Here is a 23,070-nt window from a genome sequence, read left to right on the forward strand (position 1 = left end):
AGATGCAATATCTCTGAGGGTGCTAAGGGAGTTGGCTGATGTGATTGCAGAGCCACTGGCCATTATGCTTGAAAACTCAAGGTGATTAGGGGAGGTCCTGGATGACTGGAAGAGGGCAAATATAGTGCCCATCTTTAAGAAAGACAAGGAGGAGGATCTAGGGAACTAGAGACCAGTCAGCCTCACCCCGGTCCCTGGAAAAATCACGGAGAAGGTCCTTAAAAAATCCATTTCTAAGTACCTGGAGTAGAAAAAGGTGATTAGAAACAGTCAGCATGGATTCACCAAAGGCAAGTCATGCCTGACCAACCTGATTGCCTTCTATGATGAACTAATTGGCTCTGTGGATGAGGGAAAGCAGTGGACATCATATATATCCCCATACTTCTTCAGCTTGCTCAGAATAATGCTGTGGGAGATACTATCAAAAGCCTTGCTAAGCATTCTTTCAAGCAAGCTGAAGAAGTATGGGTTGGATGAATGGACTGTAAGGTGGATAGGAAGCTGGTTGGATTGTCAGGCTTAATGAATAGTTATCAATGGCTCAGTGTCTAGCTGGCAGCCAATATCAAGTGGAGTGGCCCAGGGGTCAGTCCTGGGGCCTGTTTTGTTCAATATCTTCATTGTCGATCTGGAAGATGGGATGGATTGCACACTCAGTAAGTTCATGGATGACACCAAACTGGAAGGTATGAGGGTGAAGTAGATGATGGCTTAAGAATGGTAATTAAAAGTTTGCTTTGGGGGAATTGGCTTATAGGTATAGATATATGCATTAGAATGGTTCAGGATGGGCAGCAGGAGTTAACTGATTTCTAAGAGTCTAGATCACACAGTCACAGTTTCACAGAGCCCTGGAAGCAGACAGGCTGTCTAACACAACAAGGCCAACAAGGACGTATAGTCTGGAAAACAGAGGGAGCAGGTACCATACTGTTCCACAACACGAGATAAAGTGGCACCAGCTAACAAGGCCCCAGAGCAGGGGCTCCGAGTCCTGGTTTTGAATGAAGAGACCACATTAGAAGAAGGCCCAGAAAAACCAAATTAGTATGTGATGAGCTACATAGACGTATGCCAACCAAACAATGATAGCCACGGATCAAGTCATCAGAAGTTATCAAAAGGGAAGGAGAATACAAAAGCAGAGGCTAGAGCTTGGGTCCTCTGCCTGGGTCTCTCATTGTCCCTCCTCACTGTTCCTCCTCCTCTCCAAGAGGGGTCCCCATCCCTCAGGAGGGTCCCTGAGGCCACCATGGTCAGAGGGCACACCAGCAGCCCATCTTATCCACCCCACTGGGGATGGGGCTTGGCATCCCACCTCCAGGCTGCTGACATCTTATACCTAAGAGAGAGCCTCAGAGTGAAGACTGCATCTTGTCCAGATGTATTTTGACTCTGATGGCAGCCCTAGGATTTGGTAGATATATAGAATTGCTTGATTGTTTATATTGCTTCTTTTCTGTTATCACTGTGTATCAATAAATTTCCCTATTATCAAATGGAAAGGTCATGGTCAGTCTGAAGGTTGTTTGACAATGCCCTGGCTGGAATGATATAGTTTGGGCTGGTCCTGCTTTGAACAAGGGGTTGGACTAGATGATCTCCTGAGGTCCCTTCCCACCCTAATGTTCTGCGATTCTATGATCATTCTACACCCAGCATCCATGAGTTTCCACTGCTACATGGGGTGACATAGACCCTAATAGCTGTGCCCTCATTGGCTAGCTATAGAACAGAAAACTGTCCCTTTATCATGTATGCATATTTACTATATCTAGTCACAACTCAGAATGTCTTTTCTGCAGAAAAGTCTAATACAGTATTTCAAAATTTTCTTTTTGTTCTGACCTGCAAGAAAAGTTTGAAGGAGATGATCCTGAATCATTCTCCTTTCCTCACAGATTGATGGTTTACTATTAGTACGATTATACAGCACCTACAATTGTACTAGACATTTTACAGGTCTCATACAGGTCCAAAGAACTTACAACCTAAAGCCCAATCTTTCAAATAATAATACACACACATATGTTTCCTCTCATGAGTCACACGGGTCATAGAATCATAGAGGAGTAGTTCTGGAAGGGACCTCCAGAAGTCATCTAATCCAATCCCCTGTCTGAGACAGGATCATCCCAATCTAAACCACCTACAGATTTCTAAACCATTCCATACAGCTATAATCTAAACTGTATATAAGACTACCCTCAACTCTGACCCAACAGAGACCTAACATGACACTGGCTGCTGTGGTTCCCTTACTTTACCTGTGTCAGGTTATGGGTTTAACCTGACACAGGTAAAGCAAGGGAACCACAGCAGCCAGTGTCATGCTTATAAAATGTTGTCAAGATACAATCAAGAGGTCCTGGGCAGAGAGCCACACCCCTCCCCTCCAGAGGAAGGCAAAAACTACCATAGTCTATACCAATCTGACCATGGGGTAAAATTCATTCCTGATCCCAACTATGGCAACTGGTCTGACCCTAAACAGAGAGGCAAGACCCTCTAGGTAGGAACCTCTGACTTCACTTCTAGCAGAAGAATCAGCACACCCCAGTGGAAGCTGTAGGAAACAATCAGTGCTTCTGGGGAAACTTAAAAACACCCTGACACATGTAGCAGGAAAAAAAGGGTGGACAGGGGGCTGGGAGCAACCAGCAAAGCCCAGAAGCATGGGAAATACCTATGGTAGAAAATACACATATTTTGCTATGCAAAATCATTCCTGACCACTGGCTGTCCAACCTCTTCTTGAACACCCCAGTGATAGAAAGTCCACAGGTTCCCTAGGCAATCTCTTCCACCACCTCACTATTCTCACAGCAAAGAAGTTTTTCTGGATATCCAATCTAAATTTACTTTGTTTTCATTTCAAGCCATTGGTTTGCATCCTCCTCTCTGCAGCAAGACAGAAAAGGTGGTTTCCCTCTTCTTTATGGAAGCCCCTGAAGACAAGACTGCTATCATGTCCCCTCTTAAGTACCTTTTCCACAAACTGAACTTGCCTAGCTCCTTCAGCTGCTCCTCATATGACTTGCTTTCCAAGCCCTTGATCATCTTTGTTGCCCGCCTCTAGACCCTCTCTAATTTTCCACATCCTTTTTAAAATGTGGAGCCCAGAACTTCACACAAGTACTCCAGATAAGGCCCAACCAGTGTCAAGCAGAGAGACACTACCATCTCCCATGTCTTGTACTTAATGCTTCTGTTGAAGCAGACAAAAACCTCATTCACTTTTTATGCAGCTGTACCACACTGCCGACACTGTGGTCTACCAAGACTCCCAAGCCCTTTTCCATAGAGCTGCCTTCAAGCCAGGTGTCCCCCATTCTGTATTTGTGTTTTTGATTATTCCTCTCAAGGTGTAGCACCTTGCATTTGTCCACACTGAGCTTCATCCTTTTAGTTCTAGCCCAGTTTCCCAATCTGTCGAGATCCTTCTGAATTGTGCTCACATCCTCCAAAGTGTTCACAGTCCTTCCCAGTTTAGTGTCAAATCAGTAGGATAATTCACACAAGTAAAATCAGTCACATGCAGAAGTATTTGCAGCACCAGTCCACAAACAGACAAATGAACTGGCAAGACATCACCACAATAGCCACCTCCCTCCAGCCCAACCTAAACACACACACGAACCTTTCAATGTAATATTTGCTTCTCCACTTTGCTTCTCTTGCCCATTCACCTCTATTGGTGCATATTTTCTATTATTTATTTAGACTGTAGATTTCTTCTAGGTAAGAGATGGTCCTTGCTGTATTTCTTTATAGAACCTGGAAAGATGGGGCCCACCTCTCACTTGTGGCTTCTAGGTGCTACAAATAATAATTGGTTGTCACCCACCTTTTGTTTACAGTAACTCCCTCCCACAGCTTCCTTTCACATCTTGGCCCTTAACTTTTTCCTTAGCCTCCTCCCCACATTTCCCTTCCACTAAACTTCCCATGAAAATCAAGGGGGGGTATTTGTCTTTTCATAAAGGTGTGATCTAGCTCAACCAGAAATTATGGTCTTGATTCCCCATATGAAATTCCAAGCCTGCTTTATGGAATTGATCAGACAGGAGCAGTGACAATGCCATCTGTACTGGAATAAAGGAGAGTCTTACTGCTTCCACTGCACATGGATTCTCCTTCTTTAATTAGATACTGGTTGAAGCAGCATTTCCTTAGGCTTCATATACGTTGTACTTCCTCCACTTCCCCAGCAAAGCCTCTCCAAAACTGCGCCACATGAGGCGGTATGCAAGAGTATTTGTTTTTTATATTTTGGGAGGTTGGAGGTGTCCCCTCAGCCCCCCAGTCTCTGCCTGTGCACAGGGACCAGCCCTCAGCAGGCCCAGAGTACAATTGTCCAGGGTCTGAGGACCCATAAGGACAGGACCCCAAGACCCAGACTCCTCCAATATCTACCATAGATTTTCAAGCCCCTCCTCCCAAAGCAAATGGTTTGAAGAGAGCTGCAAAAGGTGAACCTTGAAGAGTTTCCTGAGGCAGTTACTGCTCTTCCAAGGGTATTTCCATACGAGAGGCAGAGCCATTAAACCACATCTGAATTAGATCAGTGGGTTTATGCTTTTCCTGTTTGGTAGCACACCAGCATGTGGGCAGCATCATTAGGGTAATTATAGTGGTATAGATAATGTGATCATCATATCCTCTTTCCACACCACCACAAGAAGTACAGGACATAAGTAAAGGGTCAGCAATGCTGTTTCTGGTCAAAACTTGTCTTCACTCGCTCAGATATCTTGGAACGCCTGCTTCTTTGAACAGAGGTAGTTTCACACAGCATTTCCTTTGCACTTCACTTTTAAGAAGTTTCTGAGAACTCTGCCAGCCTTCAGGTAGAGCAGCTGTTTTGTTACTCAAGTCGGATGTTGTTCCAGGGGAGGAACATGCAAATTGTCTCCCAGAAACATCAGTTAAAACAGTAATAAGATACAGAACAAGTCTGAAATAAAAGCAACTTCCTCTGAAAAATCCGAAATAAAAGTAACTTCATCTGAAAACACACAAGTGCTTTTGCGCCTGGGATAAAAACAACCTAACCATTAATGTTTCTCATGATTAGGGTTCTGGTTATATCAATTTCTTTAAACATTTGGTGAAATAAGGACAAATTCCTTTGACAACTTTGATAAAATAAGCTTGCCTGTTAGCTGTCAGGTCTGTCATCCCCTTGTCAGCTTCTCTGCAGCATTTTTTGGGAAGGAAGAACATAACTTCCTTCACACAGTAGCCTTTTTATTCAGGCTGTTCACCTACTCCCATCTCTGCTCTCTCCTCTTTCTCCTTAGCAACCCAATTTTGAGTACTAATACAATATTCTTAGACTTAGGACAATTACATAAGGAAAAGAAAATCACAGAACAATGGTATTGAAATAGATGTTCTTTGATTTCAAGACTGGCACTAAGTTTCAGTCAAGAATAAAGCATGTACTTTGTTACTCAAGTTGGAAGCTATTGCAGAGGAGTTCTCTCCATGCACAGTCTCATAGAAATGTTGGCATTACCGACAGCATGGCACAAAAAAGCATTTTGATTTTTAACCTCAAGCTGCATGTTTGTGCCTGTCAGCTCAAACCAGTCACATGTCTCAAAATGTTTGGCCGCTAGTACTAGTTTACAAACTTAGGCATCTTAAGTCTTACTTAGCAGTTGGCATTGCAACACCTTCCAAACTAGATCCACATGTTTATTTTCTTTCAGAGAAGGCTGCTAATAATTAAGACACAGAATTTTTTTCCTGAAATACAATTTTTGCCTTATTCGTGCCCATTCCTACGTAAATATACACAAACACTTTCTTTAGCTATCCTTTTCGTCCATGCATACCAATACTGTGAGGTCTTGTGCCCAATTGTGCTTTGAAGGCCTAAAGACTTTAAATGGCAGCTTTTGAAGCAAGTCATTATCCATCATCTAAATGAAGGTAAATTCATTGTAGACAGACTAGCCCACAGTGGAAGGAGTTCTAAATATACTAAACTCCATGACAAAACTTCTTTAGGAGGGTTAGGATGCCACCCCCCATCGTTAAGACTCTGAACTTTAAACACTAGGAGTCTCAGTGGCTATACAGAAAGAAAATTTCAGGCAGGACAAGTTTGATGCCATGAATTTCAGCTATTCACAGTTATAATGGACTTTAAAATAGTAATGAAAACAAAGTATTCTGTCAGGCTAGTGAGTAAATTTTAGATGCAGTCACTTCCATACTCAGTGGATTCTTGAAGTAACATCTAGTCTGTCCAGATCCTAAGAGGAGGCCTTCTTCTCTGACAGAACAGCATTACATGTGACTTTGCAACGCTGTTGAAGATCGCCCACATTGGAAATCAATTTTTGGATAATGCTTATGCTGGGTCCATACACAACTGTTTCTCCCACTCTTGCTGTAATAGCACATTAAGAAACTCCTTATGCACCCAGTCCAAAGGCTTTTGGCACAGGTTTGTATCAAGTGTGTTTTGAAAAATGAGTAAAGGAGAAAATGCTTTGAATGGTATTTTGCAGGAAATACAATTTCAAATGCCCTGCCCTACAGAGGCATGACAAATGTCATTCTGCTCAGCAGTGCCCTAAAATGCTTAACAAGCTTTTGTACTGAACATGTTAATTCACATGACTGCACATTCGTATATACAAAATCAGAGGAACCAGAAGGGAAGGCTAGATGTGGAAGAAGTCCAGAGTCCCTTGACAGTGATTTTTAATTCTCAGAATCATTTCACACTGCATTTTAATGGAAAGACATATAAACATACTTATGGACACACACATCTGGAAAGCAATGATTGTGAGCTGAAAACAAACATGACAAAATTTCAACCGCAGTGCAATATACTTTCTAGAATGGAAAGGGCTTGCTAAACCACTATAATAGCAATGCTTCAGCAAAGTTGGCACGCTGCTGTATTCTCTCCTTAAACAATGTCAGCTTATCAGTTTTGTAAAACTGAAGCATGCTTAAGCAATAATTTAACTGAGGGAAGGGGAACCAGGGGAGCTGCCTCAAGCACCACCTTTGGGATGGGATACAAACATGGTTGCCAACACAGCTGGCAGCTGGCTGTGTTGCTGCTGCCAGCAGCATATCAGCCAGCCCTGGGCCAAGCACTCACAATTGCCCAGGACACAGCTGCCCTGTTAATGCTTCTGTGCTTAAGGTTTTATAATCAGTTCAGATGTCTTAAATAACAGTGCCATCCTGTGGCCAAATGTATAGAACCAGAAATTTCACACCCCTGCAATAAAAATAAGTAGACACTTTTTAAACTTTTTTTTGTAGGTAAACTTAACTCTTGGCTGTTCAGATACTTTTAACTGTGTTAAGTGTGAAACAAAATACCATGTCATTGGCATGACCAATCACAACTGTGTTGAATTAAGTACTACATACTAGTAGTGAACTAGTTGTAATATGATCTATGGCAGGGGTGTCAAACATACCACTCATGGGCCGGATCCAGCTGGATCCAGGGGTCACTGGACCAACACTATATACTGCATATGACATGCAGGGTTGGTCCAGCACACAGGTCAGTCCTTGTCCAGTCCACAGGCCAGCCCAGTGACCCTCACCCAGCCCACAGGGCCAGATGGGTTTGACACCATCAAGCTATAGAATAACACTAGCCAGTAAATAAAATATGTAGAGCAATTTGAAGCAGATAACTGATAAATTCTACAGAAAGAGAAAGGGTTTCTGAGAAAATTATTCATAGCAAAATTATTCACCCATCTTCAGTATAAACGGTTTTCAGAAAGGGACTGGTCCCATACCACTCATCCAGCACATGGGGCCAGAAGAGCAAGCACCACTAGCGTAGAACATGGAAGTTCAGCTATGTTGATTCAAGTTAACTCACAGTCCTCCAGCATCCCAGGATGCTGTGCAGCCCTGGGCTGTGCTCTCTGCTCCAGCAGAGCAAGGCTGGCCCTGCCCTCAGCCATCACTGGGGGCTTTCCACCCCCTCCCTTAGCCAGGAGCCAGGCTGATTCCCCTGGCCCTGGCCCTGGCCCCGGCTTTGGCCCTACCCCCTCCTTGGACAGGGGAATTGGTCTGGCTCCCAGCTAAGGCAGGGAGAGGAAAGCCCCCACTGTAGCTGGCACAGCTCAGAAGGGGTCCAGAGCCCGGCAGGGGGGTTTGGCATTTTTTCCCCCCACTCCCTCCTCAGCTGGCATGCTGGCCAAGGAGGGGACATGGCCACGTGATCAGCCCAGCTCCTGGCTTGAAGCTTGGGCAGAGGGAGTAAACCCTCACTTCAGGCTTTCCCCCTGCCTGTGCCAGGCAAAGCCCGGCTGGGGGTCCAGTGCTGGGTGGAGGAGGGAGGGAGTGGCAGGGGTGGGGGGAAGTTCCCCCCACACACACGCACTCCCTACCTCAGCTCGCCTGCCAGCCCAGGAAGGGCCATGGCTGGGTGATCAGACCAGCTCCTGGCTTCCAGCTCGGGTGGGGAGAGAGGGGAAAATGCCCCACTGGGGGCTTCTCCCTCCTCCCTTTCCCCCATACTGGGGAGACCCAGCTATTGGTCTAGTGGGGGGGTTCCTGGGCTGAGGAGGGGGCATGGATAGGGGACTTGTCTGGCTCTTGGCTCTGGACGCAGCACAGAAAGGGAGAAACGCCCCTCTCAGGGCTTCCCCGCTCTCCCCTTCTCCTGTGCTGGGGGCCCAGTGCCGGCAGGGGCGGAGAAGGTTTCTCCCCATGTCCACTCTTCAGCCGGCCTGTGGCTGGGGAATCACCTGGCACCAGGCTCTTGGCAGTGGCCGACAGGCTGGGCAACCTGCTTTAGCACCCCCCCAGCTACTGGTATGGGCCCCTGCAGGGGTCTGGCTACTTTTCTGATTTGAAAAGCAAACATCAGCTCACTTACTTATTGGGTCAATCTATGTACTTTAGAGAAACTTGCAAAGACTGAATTGATTCAGCCTCAGGCTTTTTGACTGTCCGTACTTAGTCCTAATCAACAATCAGTCTGTCTACCTGTTTGAAACGGAAAGTGTAGAATTTCCAGCAGATAATGGAAGTTAAAACAGCACAGATGATTATTATAGATATAGAGTTCTATAGAGTTCAATATAGATCCGCTCTCAGATCTTTGGTTCTGCTGCCATCTTGTGCTCAATATATTTTACTCAGCTATAGTTAAAGATTTTTTTCGTACCACATAGCATGCTTTTTGGCAGTAAGCCCTCAACTCCAAAATTTGCTTCCTAACGCTGTCTACCAAAGAAACATGCCACATCCTATAAACCACCAGTCTTACAAGACGCATTCATCCATGTCAAAGGACTGTCCCAATTTGCACACTGACTGACAAGAACCCTGTGGACTTTGTAGCAGCCTGGGAAGAGCCAGGGCAAACAAATGAGAAACCACAGCCGAGGCATTCTTCCGGCCTCCCTTTTTCAAAGTTTATTCCATCTTTCTAATTATGTGAATGGAGCCTCAGATATTCTGGCAATGGAGAATGGTTTGTATGTTTTTTTAATATAATAATGTTTGAGGAAATATCTGGACCAGTGGTTCTCAAGCTTTTTAAACTCAAGGTACCAGGCACCCCGTGTGAGACTCAAGCTACTGACTACAGAAAAATAATAGATCAATGCTGTTGCAAAGAACTCAAAAAACCCACAACAGGTCACAATGCTTTTCACACTATAGGTTCCTATTTGAAATCCCTGGGTTTATCTCAAGAATCATGTGTAGGTGTGACATCCCATGACACCCTTTTAATGAGTCTGAAGTACCCTGGTTGAGAATCACTGATCTAGACAGCTAAGCCGTCATTCGGAGAGATGGTAGCATCACAATCATTTTTACTAAGATTTTTGCAACAATTCGCTTATTCATAGCACTGCACAGATGTCTGATTCTTCCTCACAATAGCCCTGCAAAGTAGATAAGCATTAATATCCCTATTGCCCTGATTAAAAAAAGAGACAGGGAGATAAAGCGATTTGCCTACATTCAGACAATGAGGGAGTGGCAGATTTGAGTTTATTAGAACTCTTTAGTCCCAGCACTGTGTTCTTGCCTCCAGACCAGTGGTTCTCAACCTTTTTTGTACCAGGACCCATTTATAAACATCGACGGCCAGTCCCAAGCAAGCCAGTAAATAATTTAACTAGGAAACCGCCCCCTGGCCCTGCTGGTGCCCCTCACTCCCAAGCCACAGCCCCCTGGCCCTGCCAATGCCCCACGCTCCCAACTAACAGCCGCCCATCCCCCAGCCCTGCTGCTGCCCCTCACTCCCAACCCACTGCCCCCCACCATCAGTGTGTGGGGCTGGGGGTGGATGTGTGGCATGGGGGAGCACATGGCCCCCCAGATTTGTGAGCCCACAGTAGACACAGGGCTGCAGCCTGGCTGGACCAGAGGGTGAGTCCCAGTGCAGGAGGGTAGAGTGGGGCAATGAGACTCATTGCTGCAGCTGCCACCACCATGAACCCCAAACCAACCATGATACCAGCAGCACCAAGAGTATGGGTGGGGGTGGTCCACGATGCACTCACTTCCTCCTGCGGCCAACCGCTTGCATTCTGGGCCGTGGCTCTAGCCCATGCCACAGCCTGGCCGCTGTTGTTCCCTTCAAGCCATGGCTCTACTCCAAGGGGAGGTGGGGTGGTGAGAAGCACAGGCAGCCAGGCCATGGCAGTGGGGTAGAGCCACAGCCCAGCATATGAGCGGTTGGCAGCAGGAGGTGAGGACAGTGTGGTCCCCCACATTCATTACTCGTTGTGCTGCTGGCTCTGCAGTTGGTACAAGGTACACGGCAGTGGCAGCAGCAGGCAGTTCCTACCCATACCAGGCCAGGCCCTGTGCCCACTATGAGCACATAAATGTGGGTTGGTATATGCCCCCTACCCCTGACATGTAGCCTGTGCCCTCTCGACCGCTGACACATCATCTATGCCCCCCCACCCCATAGACTTACCTGAGGGGAACTGCAGGAGCTGCTCTCCACCCTTCCTGGCTGCCACATGCATGTATCCACGCACACATGCATGTTGCACCCTGTGCCTGATTACTTTCCCCCCGCTCCCTCCAGCCCCTTCCAGGCTGGAAGTCTGTCAGGCTGCAAAGAGGAAACCTGTGCTTTCCCGCATTTTTCTGTGGTTGTTCATGTTCCTTTCAAATATTCTTGCGACCCACTTTTGGGTCATGACCATGGCTTGAGACACACTGCTCTAGACAACACTGCCTTTCAAAAGAACCAGGAACCAATCAATCAGAGGTCACAATCCTGCCCACTCTACAGTTCTGTAAAATGATCCTCTTTTAATAAAATAAATTTTAAAATTAGAATATATTAAATAGGAAACCAATGTTTGTAATATAAACAGCAACCAAAAAATATTCTATTAGATTGTTCAAAGCTGGACAAATCACAGTGGCCCCTGTCATCTGGGTGCTGGAGGAAAATGTAGGCCCTTGTACTTTGTAACTAACCCCTGATTTGAATTACTTGCACCAATTAGGTTTCCATTAACTAGAGTTTAGCAAGTAGTGATCAGCACCCCAGATTAGCCGCTTCAGTAAGTATGTTGTCATTAGGTAGGGCATATTGAGTTGCACAAGTGAGATCACACATTTATTAACAAGCCCAAATAAAGCATGACAACTGTAATTATGCAAGGGAGAGAGAAGCAGAATAGAACCAGCTAGCATTCCCGTTACGTATAGAATCCAATGCGGGGAGGCCTGGAGGAGGCTGGTGTTTCACAGACTAACAGAAAGCCATGATACTGTTTTACTTCTCTCCCCGTGGCACTATTTCATGGAGCATTACTGACACTAAATTATCATAACATCTATCTAGCTTATAAATAATTATACTGGGAAAATTTCCCTGTTGCGTTAGAGTTCACAGTCTAATTCTTTTGGGGGGTCTAATTCTGACAGGTTAGTGATCCATCTTACTTAATCATTAGCATTTAATTCATTCAATTACAGTGCATTACGCATTGCAACTATATATGTATTGTCTAAAACTACAGGACAGGTTCATCCAAGTTCTAAGTGGCTACAGGCTGCACCACCCACAAAGGTAACAGCAGGAAGTGGCAGCCCAGAAGGAAGGTGGTGACAACAGCAGCAGTAGGAGCAGGTGATTTAGGGAGATGGCAATTGCTGGGGGGAAGAAAAAATGACAGGAGCCCACAGGCCATGAGCTCATGAACCATCAGCTGGACAGCCCTGCCCTAGAATATTAATGACCCATGTTTATGGTTTTTTACTTTATACAAGTCAACTGACAGGTTTTTGTTAATCACTTATGGATAAATTATCTGATTTATGGACGCTTGCTGTCACCTACTTAAGCTGTATTTAGGCCTGTGGCCTTCCTACTTCTGCTATGTATACATTAGTGTATGTCCTCAGTCTACTGGTTCATTACTGGCATTACTGCAGAAGCCATATCTTTAAGCATTACCAGGATTTACACAGAGGCCAGAGTGAAAATTGATATTAATCCAGAAATTCCACCAAGGTGAATTAACTTTGTTGATGTTTTCTCCTTTCTACAGCTTTGTAAAAAGCTTGCAGCATCAAGTCTTTGTTATTTTGGACATTATACTCAGTGACCATTAGCAGTTTGTCAAAGTCATCCTTGCTATAGGTCAGATTTTCCAGTTTATAAGGTGACATGGAGCTGACAAAATCTATATCATCTTTTTCCATCTCTGCCGGGCTGCATTTCACTCCTGCAACAACAACAATAAAATATCAGGACCTCAGCCTAGAGGTTGCCAGGAGATGGGAAGTTGAATTAAGGTATGTGACTGTCACAAGGCCGTCTCCCATCCTTTCATGCTGTTACTTAAGCACTTAGGGCATGACTTTCCTCCACTAAAACATCATGAAGTAAAAGAAATATGCTTCTGCTTTAGCCCTGACTGTTAGAAGAGGATCTTTGGAACAAGTTCAACTATCTTCACAGCATTCTGTGAGCCCTTGCTGTGAAACCACTACCCCAACACCATCTAAAATCATTCACTCAGCATCAGAAGCAGCAAGAGGACATTGAAGAGCACTGTTAGCAACTTGTAGGGCAATGAAAAGAGCATTAGCAGCTTTTTCACCACAATGCAGCCAAAATCAAGGGCTTTTGTTGTAACCAACCCAAAATCAAGGATTTTTCTTGCAACAAAGCACAAGCTTATTTCACCAGCAAGATTTAGAAAGATCCGACTGCTGCTTACATTGCAAAGTTTTGTCCCATAAAAACTGTTTCTTTTACATAGCGTTTGATACTGAAATCATCAAACTAGAGAAAAACTGAGGCTTGTAGCACATATGCAACACATCTGATCATTAGGGGTGTGCAAAACAGGCCATATTCAATTCAGATTTGACCCAAATTGGGGGCAGTGATTCAATTCGTTGATTCAGATCACTGTCCCTGATTCAATTCAGCCAAATCTGAATCTGAAGATTTCATGCTGATTCAGAGAATCAGTGATTTGGCACAGCTTTAAATGTTTTTTCTACATACCTCAAGGTACCAGGTACATACCCCCTGTGTGCTTGGTGGCAAAGCTGAAAGAGGACCAGAAGTACTTCCAATCCACTTCCAGGTCTGGACCGGACGTGCTTCTGGTCCACTTTCGGGTTGGCTGCTGAGTGCGCTGCGGAGCCCCCTCCACTCCTGTGAGATGCTCCATCCACCCCAGCATCACAGCATTGACAAGCTGCCTAGTACCTTGAGGTATGTAGAAAAAACATTTACAGCTGTGTCTATGTCTGAATCACCAAATCTTTCCAAATCCTTCTGATTCAATTAGGATTCAGAAATTTAGCCACAGAATTGGGCAGAATTGCCACCAGACTGAATTAGGGACCGAAGCTAAACACAACCCTACAGATCATACCAATGCCTGTTAAATCAACACTTAAGCAAACTTCCATTGATGAAGATGAGATAAAAATTGTGTTACACCACAGAATGTATTTACACCTTCTGTCAGCCATGGGTTTTTATTTTCCGGCATGGGGCAAAAGGTTCATGATTCTGAGCTACAGTAATTACCTACAAACCCTATTATGGGATGTCAGGCTGAAATGAAATATGATAAGTACCTGTGGAAAGTCAGTCACTCACCGGGTGCCTTGTACTCTTTAAAAGTGTTGTTCACCAGTGGGAAGAAAAGCACAATGGGAACCTCTGGATTCTCATCATCCACAAACACATAGCACTCCTTTGGATTCTTCTTGTCTTCTTCAGTCAGTACGATTTTAGGGAAGGGTAGTCCTTGTTCCACACAGTACTGCCCTGTCTCTTCTATGGACTACATCATCAAGGAGGGGAATAAAATTAGAACCTGAACATCAAAACTAAGCTCTCTGGTCTGTCTTGGAATATAAAAAACCAGCTTGCTACTCAGATTTTCTGCCTCTTCTGCACTTTACAAATAAAAATGTTTGAACATGTATTAGCAAGACTGTTTTCTTTTAAACAAAATTAGAGTAGGACTGCAAGCCATACAGCAGCTAACACACTACAGGGAGTCCTCAACTTAAGACTGTTTGAGTTACGACAAACAGCACTTACGACCTTTGTAAATTACAACACTGTTTCAAGGTTCTGACGGGGTTTCGACTTTATGATGCTGCACACAGCTGCCTCCAGCTGGTAAGTCCTTTGTGGTGGGGTGTGGTGGGGTGGGGTGGCAGATCAATGTCCCTGCAGCAAGGGAGGGACTGGGGCTGGGACTGGGACAGGCGCTGTAAAGCAAGCAAGGGGAGGGTGTGAGGGGGGGCGGCTCCCTCTGCTGTGCCCTGCCGGTCCAGGAGGGTATAAGGAGCATGTGCCCCAGACATGGGCAGGGTGGGTGGGGCTGGGGCTGCCCTCCTGCCACTTGCCTAGCCTGGGTGGGACGGAGCCGCTGTGCTGCCTCCGGACAAGCAGTGCACAGCAGCCAGAGTGGCCCCAGCCTCCCACGCCTCCTGGCCCCGCCCTGCCCCGGCTGGACAAGCAGCAGCAGGGCATGGGGCGGGCGTGTGCCCCCAGATCTGCACGGGGTGGGTGGGGCCAAGGCTGCACTCTGGATGGGCAGCAGGGGCTATGGGGAACTTTAGGTGGCAGCAGCCCTCCCATAGCCCCCAGTCTGCCACCCAGCCTGCCCCAATCCAGGGGCATACTCCCGCCCCCCATGCCCCGCTGCTGCTGCCACTGCTGCTCACCCAGATGGAGTGGGGTGGGGTGGGGCAAAGCCACGGTTTGTCCAGGAGGCGCGGAAAGGCCAGGGCGGCTCTGGCCACTGTGCACCATTTGTAAGCAGGTAATGCAGTGGCTCTGCCCCAGCCCCGTCCTAGCCCCAGCCCCAATCTCTCCCTCACTGCAGGGGCATTGATATGCCCCCCCCACTACAACAGACTTACCACCTGGAGGCAGCTGTGTCAAGCATGGTAAAGAAACCAAGGCCCTATTTATAACATTGTTCCCATAGGAAAATTGGTTCCAAGTTACAGGTACCCCTCAGACTTATGTTGCAATTAGTTCCTGAAAACCATGTCTTAAGTCGAAACATTGCTTCACCTCACCCTGCCCCGGCTGGGTGAGGGGCAGCAGCAGGGCATGGGAGGGAGTGTCCCCCCAGATTGGGGTGGGTGGCAGAGTTGGGATTATGGGGGGGCTGCAGTCACCCTAAAATTCCCCATAGCCCCCGCCGCCCACCTGGAGCACAGCCCTGGCCCCGCCCACCCCACACAGATCTGGGGGCATACACCTCCCGCCATGCCCTGCCACCACACACCCAGCTGGGGTGGGGCAGGGCAAGGCTAGGAGGCATGGGGAGGCCTAGACAGCTCCAGGCAATATGCACCACTTGTCCAGAGGCAGCACAGTGTCTCTCCCCTGCCCCAGCTCAGCAAGCGGCAAAAGGGCATAGCCCCCACTCCCAGCACCATCCGCTGCCAGCCTGGAGTGCAGCCCGGAGCAGCCTTAGCCCAGCCCACCCCACGCATGCCCCCCCTTGCCCCCCCAGACTGGCAGCACATAGCAGAGGGAGCCACTCCACCACCTCCCTGTGCACCCCTGCCCACAGGCCAGCCCCTGTCCCAGTCCCAGCCCCAATCCCTCCCTCGCTGGGGGAGCATTGATCTGTCCCCCCCATGCCCCACCACAACAGACATACCAGCTGGAAGCATCTGTGTCCAGCGTCATAAAGTCAAAACCCCGTCGGAATCTCAAAACCGTGTTGTAATTTACTCAAACAGTCGTAAGTTGACGACTGCCTGTAAAATGTTTTGACTTTAAGACATGGTTTTCAGGAACCAATTGCATTGTAAGTCTAAGGACTGCCTGTATAGCACAGTTAATAGCAGTTCAAGTTTCTTTACAGTGACCCACTAATCATGTCTCTCTACCCATCCTTGGGGAGCACCTCTACGTGAGAAAGTTTAGTTAGTTTTCCCTGCCAGCTCAGTATCTGTGCTATAAACTGACACTTTCTATGAAGGTCAGACTTATGCTGGGTAGATCTTGCTGGTTATTTGCAACCAATTTCTAAGCAAGTTGCCACAAAAGATCTATTGCAATCAGATTAAATGTATTACTATCTTATAGTGGAAGACCCAGCCAAACATCTAAAGATTTCCTTCATTCATGCACTTTAACCAGATCAGGCAACTGTGATCCCAAAAGATCTGTGAAAGGAATAAGCCAGTAGGCATTGGTACTCCTTTGGATCATGGTATCACCTGTTTCCTCGAAAGAGATTCGTAACTTACATATTATACTATGTCATAGTGGCATGGTTCTACCTCTTGTATCATCTGGCACTTGACCACTGTCCCTACACAGCAATCTGAAAAAAGGTAAACCAGACCCTTCAAAGCATAGTTTTCTCCTGAGGTACTGGTGCTGTGGATGCCCAATTAGGGGAGAATACAAGAATGTCACTTTTCAATTGCATTTATTTAGGTCTGTACTTTTAACTTGCATGATTCTTATAGTCCTTTCTCACCATCCAACAAAGTAAGCTGCTGCTTACAAAAGCTTATGCATCTCTGATTTAGGTAGTCTATAAGGTACACATCTACCCTGACTTCGTCTGTTACAGCAACATCTCCTTCAACATAATTAGCATATTAAATAAAACTGAGGTGCTCCAGACAGCAAAGGGAGCGTGATGGGGTTTGTAAATCCCATGCGGCAGGGAAAAAGTTAAGCAAAGCCCTGGCAAAACTAGGATCTTGCGGCAGCCAGTCTCCAGACTAACCAATCAAGGGGCAAGTGCAGCATGCAACAGAAGAAATGAAGCAAACCTGAGCAATCTGAACACACATCTAAGGCAGAGAATGACCCTGAGACTTAGAGAGAGCTCTGACACTAAGAGGAGCTCTAGGAAGGGAGCTCTGGGTCTAAGATAAATTCTGAAAACTAAGTAAGGGTGTAGTGAGGGGGGCAGAAGTGAGGGCCCTGAATATTCACAGGGGCAGGGGAAAAAAGGGGGAACCCCAGGGGCAGGGAGGGTTCTCCTGTCCCTGCTGCCCCTGGGGCTCCCAGAAGTTGGGGGGAGGCAGGAGTACATGGGGGGAGCTCAGAAAGGGAGTGGAGGCGAGGTGATTCTTACCTTATCTCTACCAGCTGCCCCCCAGCTGTGGGGGAGGAAAAAGCAGCTGGGAGCAGTGCTTCATGGGATTCCTGAGGACCACTCCCAACTACTCTTGGACATATGACTGCAACACAAGCTGCCTGAAACCAGTTAGAGATAATCCTTGATGGAAAAGAATTATCTTCAACCTATTCAGAGCATCCTCAGTTCATGTTTTCCTGCCCTAATATGTGGACATTCCTGTAAGATCCCTTAACACATATTTAAGGTAACATATAACAACACCCTAACTGAGAGTAATCAACATGTACTAGAGGTAGCCACTATACAATAGGGGGACAGACAAGAATGAAGTTGGCTGGAAAAACTTAACTTCAGGATCCTGGGCTGGGACTCCATAGAGTGGAAAGGCCTGAGTCCTCCTACCTAGCCAGTGAAGAGAATTCATAATATTCATCTGCTCCAGGATTAAGCAAACTAACTGACTTAGGATGGAAACAGACGCTGCTTGGTTTGCTTTTATGAAGCAAAAGCACAGGCAGCCCAGAGCTGCCCATGCTCTCCAGGCACCCCAGGCAGGCACTCCCATAACTTAAGAGGCCCAATCCTGAACACCACATGAACTCCCATGGCAAGTTTGTAAGTAGGGAACCCCAGTTTTCCTCACTTACAGAGATGCATCTTTATAAGCAAGAAAGCCAAGATACTGTGCTTAAAGATGCGCTCTGGGGAATTTCCAAGGTGCATCTCTGTAAGCGGGGACCATGTTGCCCATTTTCCCACAGGTTTGGGCCCCTAGCTGATGCAAGACAACAGTCAAAGTGTGTTTCACCCAATTCAGTGGATCAGTTGTGGTTGGACACATCTGTTCAGCTGAATGATATTGGAATGCAAGCAATACTAACTTCAACCAAAAAAAATTGGTCAAAAACTTGGAGAAAAAATCTTGGAGATAATTGGGAATGCTGGTCAGGGAAAATTCTCAAAAAACCAAAAAGAGATAAGTCCATACTGTTCACTGACCCATTCCAGACTGAATTCAAACACTCACTGTGAACCTATACTACCATGCATAAAATGACAAAAACACATCATTTTTCAATATCTGCAAACATTTTGCTTTTGGGAACAAGTTTCTGGGCCTTATTTGCAAAATGAAAGCAAATTTCAATTCTACACATTAAATGCTACTAGCTCATAGCAAAAGTACAGCCATTTTTGAGCTTCACTAGATTATTTGAATATTCTCACATCAAAACATGGCTCCAATAGGCTGTAACCGAAGTACAGGATAACATCTACTCTTCTTTCCTTCCTCAGCAGTGGTGGGCAACTGGTATTAATGAAATAGGCAGCATCAACCAGACATAATTCCTCTTCCAGAGGTGTGAGATGATTAGGAGGCACATCCACTTGAACATCTGGTCATTAGCAAATATTCCTTGTCATTAGCAAATATTTGATATATGTAAGTATATAAAGAACATTTCTATAAACACAGATAAAAACAAAAAGATCTCCCAGATGCAACTCTGATTCAGTATATTTAAAGTATGTCATTATCCTAACTATAGACAGCTTCTTTCTTCTTGAATTTACAAAGAATTTAGCCTTCATGTTCTTTTGAAATGTGATGCATATGTCTGCAGAAAGGGTCAACATGATGCCTATGCACAGCTTAAATACCACAGAAGAATCAAACTTGAGCTTATAAGAAATTTAAAAGGTACACTCACCTGCATTTCTGCCTAAAGATAAACTTCATACCCTATCCTTGTATGTCCCATACAGCTCTACCAATGACCTCACAACTCAATTTGTAAAAATAATTCTATCCTAGGGACAAAGGAAAGCTTAGTCTCTTTAGTAATTCAGAGCTCAGTTTAGACTCCTTGGACACTCATTTAGTAGTAAGCATAAGCAGTCCCATTAAACTGAATATATGCTGTGCAGTCTGACTCTGACTCAGTCTATGGGATAAGCAAAAAGGTACATGAGGGAATCCTGGCATTGAAAGTATTTTGTCCTGGAGAGCTACTCCCCACTTAAATCATGTATATGCCAACAGCTTCTGACCCTGACAAAGAAAAACCACAACTCTTTTGGAAAGTTTATGCCACCTGAAATCATACTTGTTTAAGAATGAATGGGATGAAAGATATGGCAATTTTCCACAATAGTTACTTTGGCTGCTTGTAGATGGGTTGGGGGGAGGGAAGCAGTGCTTTACTTTAAATTTAGCATGTTCCTGTGCCAAGTCCAGCACACACCCTGAAGAGGCAATGTGTTAGTTGCATCCAACTTCCCCAACATCTGAATAAATCAGGCACTTTAGTGGGGCTTTTTTGGTGCATTTATGTAATAACTGATTGAATCCGCTTTAGATAAAAGTGCTAAAAAGCCCTGCTGAGGCATTTGATCTATACAGGTACTGCGAAGCCGGGTCAAAGTAATACACTGCTGCTGCTTCCAGTAAAGTGCATTTTTTTCTGCATCTGTCAGCGCCCTGTGTTACCGGAGTATCCTTCATCAAGTCCAAACTAGACTATTTACTTCTACAAGCTTATCTGTATGATGAGGGGTACAGAGACTATGTGGGCCTTGTAACCACACACATTTCACCAAGCGCCATCCAACCTAACTTGTCAGCCCTTCTGTTTAAGATTGGTTTCACATTTGCCCAAAGAATCTGATCAGATCTCCCCCATGAAGTCATTTTTGAGTTTGATTTACCATTCCATGTAGAAAATTCCTCATGCTGGTCATAGTCTTTGTGGAACTGGAGACCTTTCAAGAAGTTAGGGGTCCGTTCTTCCGCTGGGCGACTGGTCAAAATCTTATTGACAATGTGTGAGATCTCATCAGGTGGGCTGAAACAAACAGTCTTCTGAGCCGAGAAAGGCTGTGTAGACAGACTCTTGTTTTTCTCTAGAATGGAAGGAAAAAAGCAATGTGATAGTGTCAAGGACTCTGATCAGGCAGACTAGCCTTGGCTAAGTACAGCCTGGGACTCCAAGTAGGCAGGCCAGCCTGGACTAAGTACCTCAGTAGCCACACCTGCAGCAAGCCTCATCTAATGAACTGTGCCCTAGTTTAGGAACTGCAAGCATCCCGATTGCCTGCTGGGAGCACCACCTAGCCATTTAGCACCAGCAGTGGCAAGCCTCCTACTTCCTGACCCTGGTTTTCAGACTTTGGCTCTGCATTTCCCTCCGGTTCTGTTTCCTGGCTCCTGGCCCCAGTTTAACTCTGTTTTTGGACTTTGCCCTGTGGATTCCCCTCAGATTGGTAGTTGGCATCTGAACCCTGGATCCTGACCCTGGACTATGTTGTGGACATTGCTTCTGGATTTGCCTCAGGTTTCAGTATATGGCTCCTGCCCTTGACTCAGCCCCAGGCCCTGCTTTCCCTTGGTGGCCTAACCATTATTCCAGACTGTCCACGTCCCAGTCCTTACAGATAGTGTACTGAATTCTGTTTTCAAAGGCCTATTATGAATATCTTGATTCCTCTGATCAGTAAAATCTACCCAGCAGAAGCCTGACCAAGAACCAGCAGTCAAACTGGTTCAAACTGAAACGTCTTCAGTTGATGATGATGATCAGCAAGTATAGGCTGAGGGTAGGCCTAAGAGAAACCTTAACTAGCAGTGTAGACAGCCTTCGCGTCGTTGCTTCCCCACAATGCCATGCCATTATCTACTCTTTGAAGTAAGAGTGGAGGGAACTTTTGGTAGAAAGACAGCTTTCACATGGCAGGTGAATTCTGGGCCAACGTGAGTAACAAGAGGCCTAAAGATATAAAGAGTCTATTCTCATTTTGTACATTTAAATTTGAGAAAAGTCACTTCTTCCCTATCAAAGATGTCTAAACCTTTATCACCAGCAAGAAAGAGCCAGTAATACTTACAGAGCAGTGGTGAGCAAGAAGCAGAGTCCTTGTCCACAAATAAGAATCAATCCCCAGCCCCTCGATTCATCCTTCTAGATGTAGAAACCACCACTGTATTTTTAACAGGATGAATATGGAAACATCTTACCTACCTATGTAAACCTTCTCCAACATAACACCTCCCTTCACCAGCTCTAAAGAGACAAACTCTAGAGAGACATATATCTTGTGAAATCAAATGAGTTTTACCTTAAATTTTCTTTCAGCACAACTCTCTCCCATTAATACAAATAAAATGGTAGTATAAAATCCCTATTACCGTCCTCTTCCTTCCATTCTGGGTACAAGCTGATGACAACATTCCAGACATCCAGCAGGTTCGCAGAAAAGATGTTACTCCACACTGCTGTAAATACAGGCACATTGGGGACTGAGAATCTGCTAATTAGATCAAAACCTACAAGTCATTTCATTGGCTTTCCTCTTAGCCTGGTTCATTAGAATAAGATAGTCATCCAGGTGGTCATAAGGGAAACAGGAACCAAATTTGCTTAATTTTTCACACACCAAGGGCTCAAAATTCAGCTCAACTTTCACACTACCAGATTAGTATTTCTCTTATGAGAAACACTAAAAAAAAAAAATTGGGGGAGTCTAGGGCAGGGAAAGATCATTGAAGTCCAACAGGTTAAAAATGGAAATGAATAAAAAAAAGAGAGAGAGACTAATACAAAAGAGAGAAAAAATCTAGGCCCAGATTTCCTGTTGTACCACATTACTCCTCAACCAAGGAGGGGAAGAGTTTAGTGGGTGGTCAGTAAGCTAGTGACAAGTCTCTGATTCTGATGGGAGATGTTTGTTGGTCCAAGGCCTGGAGTAGGTTAAAGATTCCTGGAGTTGCTGCAGAATTGCTACCACGCCAGGCAGAATTCTGCTAACACTCGAGCAAGCCAACATTTTTTTTCATCAAAACATGGTTTGGGGGAAAAAGACTTTTTGACAAAACAGAACTTTTTGCATGCATCTAAAAATCTGTTTTCTTCAGTCTTTGCTTTTGGTCCAAAATTGGAAATAATTTTCGTGTTGAGCCATTATAAGCTTTTTAAAAACTTGGAATTTACCATTTTAAATTACTTTACTACAAATTTGAAAATTATGAAAAGTTTCATAAGAAAAAATATTTGCCAATCATCTCTATGTGGGATCCTGCCCCAGGGTCCACAGGACCTCGGTAGCATAGGCCACACTGTCTTTGTGTGTCCAACTGTTCCTCAGAAGTCTGAGGTTTCCTCTATTGTAATAACTTTACCTTCCAAGTAGCAGATCCTTGATTCTGGAATCCTGTTCATCAGGCGTCCCATGAAGAAATGACTACCAAAATCTTCTGAGCGAATGAAAGCTCCATATTTCAGAAATCCCACCTCAAAAGGAGAAAATTCACACCATTCTGTAACAGAACAAGATGTCAGGAATTGAGATGTGTGCAGTCACTAGTCAAGTTATGACTATGGTGTGAGAGAGTGCTTATGCTAAGCAAGGCCTAGCATTAAAAAAAATGCACTAAAACTCCCAGAATGCTTCAAGGAGGTTGAGGAGTCAGCGA

General features: G+C 45.3%; 1 protein-coding gene across 4 annotated transcripts in view; it reads right to left on the reverse strand.

Annotated features, from left to right (window-relative positions):
• Positions 1-11,581: 11,581 nt before the first annotated feature.
• The window catches only part of LOC109321068 (cytosolic phospholipase A2 delta-like), a 50,085-nt gene continuing 38,596 nt past the window's right edge, over positions 11,582-23,070 (reverse strand). For 3 of the 4 annotated variants that reach the window (XM_019551370.1, XM_019551369.1, XM_019551372.1), the window contains 6 exons: positions 22,777-22,914; positions 21,787-21,873; positions 20,310-20,504; positions 18,828-18,997; positions 14,120-14,306; positions 11,582-12,722 (listed from right to left, as the gene is read on the reverse strand). In XM_019551370.1, coding sequence (XP_019406915.1) covers positions 12,514-12,722; positions 14,120-14,306; positions 18,828-18,997; positions 20,310-20,504; positions 21,787-21,873; positions 22,777-22,914 — 986 coding nt within the window. In that variant the 3' untranslated portion in view covers positions 11,582-12,513. The remainder of the gene's footprint in view (positions 12,723-14,119; positions 14,307-18,827; positions 18,998-20,309; positions 20,505-21,786; positions 21,874-22,776; positions 22,915-23,070) is intronic. The other variant, XM_019551371.1, reaches the window with a different exon arrangement.

The sequence above is a fragment of the Crocodylus porosus genome, unplaced genomic scaffold (genome assembly GCF_001723895.1).
Source record: "Crocodylus porosus isolate Cpor-Errol unplaced genomic scaffold, CroPor_comp1, whole genome shotgun sequence".
NCBI lineage: Eukaryota > Metazoa > Chordata > Crocodylia > Crocodylidae > Crocodylus > Crocodylus porosus.